At 44.2% G+C, this 11,329-nt stretch overlaps 2 protein-coding genes across 2 annotated transcripts; both read right to left on the reverse strand.

The window, feature by feature from the left end:
- Positions 1 to 563: 563 nt before the first annotated feature.
- Positions 564 to 3,215, reverse strand: BGW36DRAFT_299439 (putative DUF1212 domain membrane protein Prm10; the record flags this gene model as incomplete). The annotated part of the gene is made up of 1 exon (XM_046211535.1): positions 564 to 3,215. One exon carries the CDS (start codon positions 3,213 to 3,215, stop codon positions 564 to 566), a length of 2,652 nt encoding a protein of 883 aa, XP_046070150.1.
- Positions 3,216 to 9,273: 6,058 nt separating this feature from the next.
- On the reverse strand, positions 9,274 to 11,257 carry BGW36DRAFT_299200 (Mis12-Mtw1 protein family-domain-containing protein; the record flags this gene model as incomplete). Its single annotated transcript, XM_046211507.1, has 5 exons — positions 9,274 to 9,862; positions 9,924 to 10,092; positions 10,149 to 10,316; positions 10,392 to 10,943; positions 11,023 to 11,257. 5 exons carry the CDS (start codon positions 11,255 to 11,257, stop codon positions 9,274 to 9,276), a joined length of 1,713 nt encoding a protein of 570 aa, XP_046070151.1.
- Positions 11,258 to 11,329: the final 72 nt, after the last annotated feature.

The raw sequence follows: 11,329 nt of genomic DNA on the forward strand, positions 1-11,329 counted from the left end.
AGTTAAAGTTAAGATGAAGGTGAACCATGTAAACTTTTTTGTGAAAATAAAAACGAAATTGATAACTCCATCTTATGCATAGTGAGAAGATAGTGCCCATAAACCCCTTCAGTTGAGAAATCAGTATCCTCAACAAAAAGCTTGCTGTAAACATCAGTCACTGATCATGAAACGTAATTTGCGATATCTATGCCCATAACTGCAAGAACGCCAGTCAGATACCAAAAACCCTTCGAAGTCATGTGAACTCCAGAAACAAATGCAGCGGTCGCTTTGTGAAGTCGTTGAACCAACAATTTGAAATTTGAAACCCAAAGTGGAAAAAAAAAGAAAAAGGAAAAGAAAAGCGAGGCTCATACCCCATTACCACGATAAACAGTAATCCATAAAGAAAACAGTTTTTATGGCCAAGAGTAGACGGAGTATCTGCAATAGCTATGGGATAGGGAAATAATCTCGTAGTGAAGTTAACGAAAGTATGCAACATTAAACGCTAAGCCTAAACTTCAATACCAGAAGGGGGTACATATGTATATATCTGCCAATAACAATGGAAGAGCCGGTTAGAAACTGAAGAGACCGCTTCGTTTCTTTCCTAACGGATAGACGACCAAGGCTGCCAGAAACAAGCCCACGGTAATACCAATGGCTACTTGAACCATTCCAAATCCAATGTCAAAGACAACTCCGCTGTACAATTTGCTTCCGTAGACTGATATGTTTTGTTGTGCCTCAAGAAACCCTTGAGTTCCGTTATTTATAATGGAATAGAATGAAGTATTGTGACTTATTTCGTCAGCCGAAGTAAGACTAGAGACTAGCGAGCCACTCGCTGCAAGGCCAGATGGAACCTGAACAAAAATAGCCGGAAGAATTGCGGCGGCTGCTAGGCCATGTCCGAGCCGACTGTAAAGATTTCCCATGACTCCGATGACAAAAGCCCCCAATGCATTGACGACTTGGGTGTTGTATCCAAATCTCTTTGTTGATAAATAAGTAGTGAGATACCCGAAAAAAGAGATCAATAGCATCATTGGAATCTGTCGCCATTTCGATTGATTAATAGTCGTTAGGCAGAAGGTGAACATCAAAACAAAAGGTAACCGTTGAAGGTAGGGGTTTTGGATGGGACTGGGTGGGCAAATGTAATCTGAAGTAGCGTTGGTGTCTAATAAACCATATACCGAAGTCCCAATGGTGATACCAAATCCAAGAAAAAGTGAATAGATAATAGAGTACACCATCCGAACCGAGCCGGCAACAATACTGCGCGACTGCAGCTCGAGACTCCCGCACAGAACCATATACCCCGGTAGAATTAGGGCAATTGAGGATTGCGCCAGAGCAGAGAAACAAAAAAGCCGGCTGCCATTATATGGAATAGAACCAAAGGCTCGTGCTAGGAACGAGGTGAGAACCGCGGCAGTAATTTCGAACACGTTTGAGTATAAGTAAGACCGTGGAGATAACACCAACTGTAGGATACCAAGTAGACACCCCAGAATAAAAGCGACTGGCATGTCAATAGGACGGGCTCCAAAAGCAAAGGGACCAACCGAGGCACTGGCGCAGCCATGCATCAGGATCAAAAACCAAACATTGAACTTGGGTTTTCGCTTCATGATACTGTCTAGTTCTTCGATGGCTTTTTCAATGCCAATGACATCGTGGACGACCTCTTTGTAGATCTTATGAACTTCAAATAGTCGTCCTAGATCAACTCCTTGGGCTGCTTTAACTAGTTTCACATCTGTTGCATGTGTGCCGACCTCGTCGAAAGACACGACCATACAACCAGGAATATACAAAAACTGCGCATCAACGTCCAACACTTTGGAAGTCATGCTCATGTATTCCTCTAACCTGTGGGTTGGAGCGCCAAACTTCATCAAAGCTTTGCAGAGACGTAGGAGATATCGTTGACGAGAATGAACATCAGCAAAGTACACTTTGAGTCGAACATCATCTCGAGATCCATCTTCACTTAGCTGTCGATTTGGGAAGCACTCGCTGCCCCCAGAGTGCACCAGTGTTGGACACTGGCTGGATGTGCTCGAGAACGACCCTTTCCCACTAACATTAAAAGGTAAAGATTTCGGGGACGGGCTTCGGTTCTTTTGCTTTTCCCACCATTTTCTCCTAGGAGACTCGGGTCTGCTTGGATCTCGGTTAAGCGATCGAGTAGAAGAGTTAATATCACCAAAACTGCCATTACGAATGTATAGGCTATTTGGGTATTTGATTGAATCCATGGGAGAGCTTTGATCTTCATGCTGTTGATTTTGGTGAACTTTTAGAAACGTTGATAGAAGTTTTTCATGGGATATTGGAAGAGCGGAGGCGTCATTGTCTTGTTCTTCGCCACACTGTGGGCTAAGAACATGGGCACGAACTGGATAAGGGGCATCAAAATTTTGTTGATTCATTTGTTGAATAAATATATGAGCTTCCGTGGGGCTGGCAGAACGTCTTTGATATCGTTCTTTGGCTACCGAGCTTTCTTCATCGTCCTCGCTCAATCCATGGACGTTGTTTGAAAGAGGTATCTGAACTGTATTGTCGCCAAATTTCCAAGGTGGAATTGTGTGAGAGATAAAAAGTCTATTGAAAGCAAGTTCATGTGGCAGAGGTGACCTTAATGTTGGAAAACTAGGACGAAGGCAGGAAAAAGTAAGCCGGGGAGCTTCTTCCGCAGTGATCTCATCGTCATGGGCATCGTTGGTGACCTCAGCCGAGCTCTCCCTTTGGCAGAGAGTGGAGCAAGCACTGAGACCACTATAGCCTGAGAACATGGATAAGCTATCGTCCGTCACCACTGGGCTTCTTCCCACTGTATCAGGATGAGGAATGCTGGCGGTTGGTGTGGGTCTATCCAGGAGCGAGCCCCCTTTCTGGCAGCCGATATCTGACGTCGTTACTCGCCCTTGGGTCTGCATATCAAGTGGTGTGGGCTCATTGACAAGGGCTTTGAAACAATTGGCGGCCGTACAAATTCTTGCATTCTTTGGCTTGCCCGGTGCAGCCCCTGGCCCGGGCGTGACCTCAGCAAAAGTGACACCATTGGCTGATTTTGATAGTGATATATGTGAGGAAAACTGTAAATTAAGAGAAGATGCGTCTTTACGTACTCGATTAGCACATCGGGAAGAATTTTCGCTTTCCTCGGGGAAGCCAGTAAGGTGGTACGGGCATAGGTCGAAATAGCGGGAGGCCATTGCTTCATGCAATTCACTAAACGGCGTATTGAAATCGAATTCCCGACTCAAGGTCTTGCACAATCTAATTGGACGACGCCGTGAGTACTGTGATCGGTAGGCTGGGCAGGTTTTCTCGGATGTATCTACGGCAACGATCAGCATACTTCAACATCGTTGCGGATACATGTCCAAATACCATTGCGCGCACCCATGAGAAAGTACCCTCTAAGAATCACAATATATGCGTCTCATAGTCTTTGGGGTACACTCGGATGTTCCTCGTAGGTATTGGACTGGGGTTAACCGTAGCACTGCTTCAATGGTTCGATCCAACAGCTGCTGTGTCTGTATAAGGTGGAATGGTGTTACAAAGTCTTGTTGCACGCATTCCTCATTTGGCTTTTGGTCTTCAATGTTTTTTTAAACAATAGAGTAGGAGGCGTCGGCCTGGTGCATGCTAGGTGCTACGCGCAAGGTAGGACCAAATGATTTGGTGGAGATGATTGTTGAATGACGGCGAAAAGAGTATAAGAAGTATAACGTTAAGATCACATAACGAGATATATTCAAGATAAGACTGAGACCGAGACAGTCGAAGCTTTTCAAAAATATGACTTATGTGAATATGAATGAACGGCAGAATGGTCGGAAGAGGCGGAAGACGAGGAGAGTAAAAAAATATTTCGGTATATGGAGGCAAATAGATAGGAAACCGTGAGGACTTGGGCAAAGCCCTTATTTCAAGGTAGGAAGAGTCAGTTAGCTTAAGAGGTCACAGTGACCAGGATTAAAAACCATTAAGAACAAATATCAGAGCAGAACAGAATAATAAAGAAACAAAATGATCAGGCGCCGAGGTTTATAGACTAGAGAGAGGGGATAGAAAGTTTGATTGTGCACGTCAACCAAGAAGAAATCGGTCTGTGCAGTCCCATATATCCCTTACGCAATAATAAAACCTCCCCGATCAACTTTACGCTTATTAGTGCACCCTGCCGTTCCGTCTGAATACATATGCGATTCTTTATGCTTAATGTTGCGTGTGGGCCGTTTGTGAGCTATGAACCTACCACGGCTACAGGGGTCGGTGGAGCTGGAGCATAGCAAGTACACCCTTCTTTAATGACTGCTTCTTCTAATTGTCACCGTACCCCTGGTCAACGAAGAAGCCCCCTCTTTCCAGCATCTCTCATTACACAGCCACCTTGCAGTGTTTTACTGGGGTGGGTTCTTTCACAGCGGAAAACTTCAAGTGAAGAGGTCAAACCGCAGAAGACCGAGTCATTCTATTAGACGGTAAACAGGTGAAAAACATTCAGACGTAGGATGGATTACGAGGTGCGATATTGTGGGAACTTTGAGCCCCATCGCTGGAGTCATAGGTGTTGACATCCCAGGTGTCCACTGACACGCGTGATAGGATAATACAACACTGAGACAGTGTTGATGGACCGCGAGATTGCGGTAGCGTGATATTCCCGCCTGGTGCAAGTCTCACCAAGGTGACCGGGTCGAGTCTTGAGAATCGGCCACTAAATTCGGAAAGTGACAGGCTTACTGGTTGGTACGTGCTGGCTTCTGCCGTTTGCCATCCATGCAGAAAGACACTAGAAGAAATGAATGAACAAGCCCCAGCTACCCGAGTATGATATTATCGCGGATTGGCTTAGTGGAGAAAGCACAGGGTGAGAAGAGGTATAGCTGTGGATATGGCAAGCAAAGTAATCGACTTCGCAATGTTCTAGGAAATAGATACGCATTCCAGTTTGACAGTAAACACCTCCTCCAATACCTTGAAAGATGGAAAGAATCTGGAGGATTATGGAAGATTTGTGGACTGCATATAAACCGTAGGGTGGGGCATGCATACAATCAGAGCTCCCGTCTCAGATTTGAGGACTAAATGATAGTATATCCTGAGCGTCGGATATCATAGATTCCATTTCATCAAGAAAATTTGAATCCACATAACCATGCCATCATCCACTTTACTGCTGTTAATCAGAGCAAATAATCAACTGATCCCTAGCACTTTCTCGGGCTACTACGGCAAGGGATGAACAGCCCGGATGCTATTACGTAGTTGATCTGCCGCTCTTATAAGCTATTCTATTTGTTTATTATTTTGATACTGATATTCTGTTCCTTTCCTTTTCCTTTTTCCTTCTTCCCTTTCCCCTCCAAATCTTGCGTCTATACTTAGAATAATAATGGGAACCGGGCCGTCGTGGAGGAATGAATGGACATAGTTTGTTCCGTGAATTGATGATTGAAGTTGCTGACGCATAACGATGATTGACCAAGCTTATAACGACTCTATACGGGTTCTCGCTTTGGCGTACAACAAAGCCACCAATTATTTGGAACTCTGGGGAATATTGATTTGAAATCAGTGTAGTATAGCGGAGCTTCGGCTGGTGGTGTGGTTAAAACACGAGGCAGACAATGAAAACAAGCACGGAGAAAATAAAAGAAAAGTAGAGAGGAAAAAGAAAGGAAAAAGATTTGGAAAAGGGATAGTCCTACCCGAATTCCGCGAAGCCACAAGTGAACGCAATGCAGTTCACCCATTACAGGCTTATCTGGGGGAATTTTGGGTCGCATCCGACACCCTTCCTAGTAAAGATGGCGTACAATCAAGACGCGAAGGAGAAAGAGAATGACCCGTAAAGTCAAAATACTCCACAGTCATACACCGGAGTAGATCATATGGGAAATACCATTGGAGGGGTACAAGTTACAACTCACGGTACAGGTCAGCTCAAAATAAGATGACATTCATAACTAATCATGTATTGCCCCTTCGTGTCCTTAGAGAAGCGGATAATACAATAGGCAAAGCCAATGTCGGTGTCACCTTTTTTTTGGTGTGGAGAAAACAAGAAAGAATATGGTATAATCTGATACCTATTGCCAAAATAGGACCAACGTAACGATACAGTAGATGTCGAGTTTTATATTTTGACATAATTTGTTCAAGCAAATGTGTGGGTAGTTTTCACTATGTTAATAGTTGTATTGATCTACTGAGTTTATATAAAAGTTAATCTAAAGGGGCAAAAGTGATGTTTAGTTTCTAACTCGGTGACACAAATATAGTCATATCAATGTCAACTATCCATATACCATCAAGTAAAACCACAAGTCGCTGTGATAGTGAAATTATACAAATGATTTATCTAATATTTTTCTAGTCTAGCAATAGGTACCTTTTCAAGGAGAGGGAACGTATGGAGGTAACAGGTATAACTCACCAAGAAAACTAGTCTAGTAATGGCCGAGAAACCCAAGAGATGGATTGGCATGTGAAAAAAAGCTGGCTGGGTTACAAAGCTCTCGCAATAATATATAACAGGCGACTACTATTTGGGCTGCTGATTTATTTAGCTCTATAGATTAGCTATTCATGTAACCTTCAGGACCTTTTCCCATCTGCCCATATACGTTTTAATTGAATGAGATATAGGGGCCAATACTCTATCAATTGACATCCACTTTATCACATTATTTCAAGTCCGTAATATTGAAACACATGTACAGCGACTACAGGCTTGTTTACCCACACATGTGTGACATAGTGACATATAACACCTGGAGCTATTCCCGCCCACTGACAGCTATTGGTGTAGCGAGGCTCCCCTCGGGGCCGAACTGATACCAACCAACCCCCATAATGAGATTCCAAGGGGCAAGAAAGCGCATGGGAAAAGGATACATACATCCGATCATGATGTTGGTACTCGCCTTCGGCTAGCTGATACAAGTTTACAAAGCTGATGCTCAATATACAAGAGCCTATTTGACCTTGTACGCACCCTGTTACAAGGCTAAAAAATGTCAAATTATGGGTCCCGAAGTACCAGTACATGTGTGACATAGTAGTACAATAGTCACACAGAACGGAAGCTATCGGCCTCAATAGGCAGAGATCTACTCAATCATGCTCTTATACTTATCCGCTTTATGTAATAAATAGCACAGCAACATGGAAATTTGAACGGTTATAGTACTACTACGCGAGGCCCCAGCAAACCCCGCGTTTGGCTGACTAGACAAACATTAGCAAAACAACCTCTCGGATTAAGTATCGCCGAAATATGGCATTCAATTTAAGTGTCAATCATTGTGTGAGCGGGAACTTACATTAGCTTGCATATATCCAAAGAAAGAAGAGACATCATATATATAGGGAATTTGCTTTTAAAGCTTTCAAGCCCGGATGCCGCTCTATTCAATGGCTACTAATAAACTGTTTGTCGAGCATAATATTTTTAATAATCAGATACAGCCTTATTTTTTCAACTGATTGGCTGATAGTTTTGATAGGCACCCCATAAGGTAGCACTCAGGTACGCTCGACCAAAGGAAAAGGAAAAGAAACCAAATAGAACGTGTTATATCCAAACCACGGACGCCTTAAACGTTTTATGCATGGGTCTGCCAAATGGTTTCCGGAATTTTGAGGCATTTGAGTTGAAGTACTTCTAGGAGTTGCGAGGAAAAAATTCCGATTGGCTCGTTTTTCTTTTTCTTTTTCTGCCAGTGGACTGGACCCTCTATCCCTCAGAGCGTTTGAAGACCACACTAAGAAATTGCTAGTGATATAACATCGAATATTAAGCTGAAGCTGGTAATTGAATGGCATCTAGACCATTCGTAGTGATAAAGAGTGGGGAAAGTGACATTTCACATCAGCATGAAATTATCGACAACATACATATCACATACCAACAGATACCTAGTCTCGCTTGAAGGGTACATGGGACGTGTAACAGCGACTGAGCTACCTCCACTCATGTCCCCACCAGCTGTCATGAGATTTATCAAATTTCTTTTATAAGGCTGGTGTCTAGACCTCTGAGTCATCCTAAGACATCAACTGCAGGATTGTACCTGTGGAGAACGAAGCGGGGAAGAATCTGGTGGACCCTGTATTTCCACAGTCTTAGATAAATCCAGGTTTGTGTGCCCGTACTCTACAATATGTATTTAAAACGGAGAAAAGACATTCCAATCAATCATTTTGAAAATTCAACCAGGTTATCGCTTGATGCCATGCTGCCAGGAATCTTACCCGCCATGGTAAATGCAAAGGACCCCAGTGTTGGCCACACGGAACTGAGCAGGAGGCTCAAAGTGATTTTTTGCCATGTGGATGTCAAGCAAATCTATGCCAGTAGCCGCATTGACTCTTTGGTCACATCCACAAAAGAAACTGCTACACTGTCATCTATCAAGAAGTGGATCACACAGTATACTATAGCTTTTCAGAGATAATACTACGTAGAAATTCATTAGGCTATGCTGTAGTGTTGACAGCCATAAGCGCGTGACCCTCTCGGTACTTATCAATGTGTTGCATTGCTTGATGGGTGGCATTCTTCAGATTCTAGACCTATGTCCAATACCAACGCGTAAATGCTGCATGGTAGAATTTCGAGTAGTACAGATTTTTCAATTTCTTCCAGGCAGAGAGTGTAACCTTGACATAAAGGTAGTTTGTCGGCTGTGGATTGGGAGATAACTGAGCAAATGGAGTAGATTATGCAGGCAGAATGTCTGCGCTGAATGGAGACTTAGGGCATCAAACCCTACATGATTATTGACGGCATCAGCGGCATGTGCTCAAAAATCAGCTGAGCAGGTGTGGAATTCAATACCATTCCATCACTGGGCAAACAAAGCTCGTTATAGAGCTTGAATCTAGTACCTTATTAGCGAATTTATTTTAGGCTGTTGATATCTTTCGGTTACATTCGAATGCTACTATCTTAAAACACGTTATCCAGTTATCATGGTGAAATCCAGTAATGCTCTCGAGTCGTGCTTGATTCAGACCACAAAATTTGGTCATCGATATTTCTTTATTATGCAAACCCACCATCGTGACCCCAAAACACCGGGCCGTGCACCTATAGCAAATGAGAAGAACAGGAACGCGAAAGTGTAAAAAAGCAGGAAATGACGTTAAGGCAACAGGTAATCGTCCAAGTCAAAAAACAAAATCAAATGCGCCTGCATAGTCTGGTATCACATCAAAACATGGTCGTCAAACATCCGACTGTATTATACCGTTTTATCGTCTTTCAACACGACTCAAGGCCCCGAGAATAACGCCAACATCCTCTCTTTGTCGTCTTGTCTGTCGGGGTCGCGATGAATCCTTAGTATTCTCCTCGCCTCCGCCTCCATCGTCTTGGTCGACATCACCTTCAATCTCTCGCGTTTGGGCAGCGTTGCGAATGTCTCTTTCCTCTAAACGTTGCGAACAGATCCGGAGTATCTCTGATGATAGCCGGTCGGCTGATGAGCGATATATGTCTATGTCATGCAAACCGGAAGCAAATGCGTCCAACGTTGGGGCCAAGGATGAAGTGATGTGAGATAGGCGATTGGAAACCGTCGCAGGTGGGAGAGGTGGGTTGGTGACTGTGGGCTGAAGCGTCTTTTTATCGACTTTGTTGTTCTTATTTCTTTGGAGAGTTTCAAGTCCAATTGTAGTAATAATGGATTTTTGCTGGGGGTCTAGCGTAGCAGTATCAATCGGTAATGAGGTGTGGGATGAAGAGAAATATTCTGAGTTGCCTTGAGGGCTTGGTGCTTCAAGTTTTGGTATTGAAGGAGGCCGTAGCAACGCCTTGAGAGCCTGTTTTTCATTTTGTAACCTAGAAGCCATTAGCCCCATCTACTCTTCGATATGACCAATAGTTTGTGTTTAGAATATACCGGGTTATCTGACTCTCTAGCTCCTTGAGTTTCTCCGCATTCTGTATGTTTTTCGGATTGGGCTTTTTAACAATAACTGTCGGCGTAGGGGCATCGTCTCGTGCAAACCAGTCCGATAGCTCAGATTTATTTGTGATATCCTCGATTAACTGTTCTTGAATGAACCGGGCTATAGAAAAATGCTAGGTTAGATATGTACATTAAACTCTATCTGGATGAACTTACCTGCTCTTCGAGCATCGTCATCAACCGAAGAAGACTGGGATGGTTTCTGTTCCATTGCGCGGGTCGCGCACCATGTCAATAATTGCTTCATTCGACGAGGCTCTGAAGGCCCATCACTCGCAATGTGTTTATAAAACTCGGCTGTGGAGACTTCTTTATGTGGGATTGCTGTACGTAGAATATTAGCGATCCCCGTAATCTTCAAGATACTCTCTGCTTGGGTCTCAAGAGAATTGTGCCCACCATTTGATGCTCCTGAATCTATCAGAGAACTCGCCCTTCGTCCTCTCATCCCGAGACTACTTCTTCTTTGCTCCCTCCCCGAACGCTCTTGTCTCATTTCCTTATTTCGTCGAATGACTGGTGTATCTGCCATGGGCAACGCAATCTTCGTGGTTCCATCATGAGTAGTCTCAGGTGATTGTGAATCCGTTCCTGTAGTTTTTGACAACGACGGTCTACCTTTCTTTGGGGTCTTTTGTGTAGATTGTGGCGGATCTTTTCGTTTCCCGCCAGGCCGTTTCCCACTCTGCACTTCTGGCTCCGGGGAAGTCTTTCCCCTACGCCCTCTTGATAGCCTCCCATTTGCTGTGTTAACACTAACATCTTCCTCAACCGATTGACTCTGTGCTTTGCCTGTCTGCTTCTTCGGCGGGCGGCCTCTTGTTGACTTTGGTTTCGATACTTGGTCCACAGCAGAATCGTTCTCAGGAGCATTTTCCGAACCTATCTTGGGCTTTTTGGTAGCCGCCGCTCGCGTGAATTTGAACCCCTCATCGTCTTCATCATATACCGCTACACGAGCAAATTGAGCAAGATCAGCACGCTGTCTGAAGTGGGAAAATTCCATTATTTGGCTTGTTTAAAAACTCACCAGCATTTCGTTTCGCTGCACTCCGCGTTGATTTCTGGGGAGCAGTATTCTCATCCCCGCCATTCTCCTTCGATTCGCCTCGCCCACTCGTTCGTCTTCCTCGTCGCGTTTCTCCGTTGCCATGTGCAGACGACGACGCAGGCCGTGCCTGCGACGTCGCCATGTCAACTACTCTCAGCGGCTCACGATGTGTGGTCGTCGCTGTGGTTGTCGTTGTCAGGACCGCGACGGTCATGTCAGACAATTCTTGACCAAAGAACGCGCTTTAGAAGGCTGAAAATTGGCCGGGAATACCGTAACTCGAGCG

This window comes from Talaromyces proteolyticus, assembly GCF_021365285.1.
Source record: "Talaromyces proteolyticus strain PMI_201 chromosome Unknown BGW36scaffold_8, whole genome shotgun sequence".
NCBI lineage: Eukaryota > Fungi > Ascomycota > Eurotiomycetes > Eurotiales > Trichocomaceae > Talaromyces > Talaromyces proteolyticus.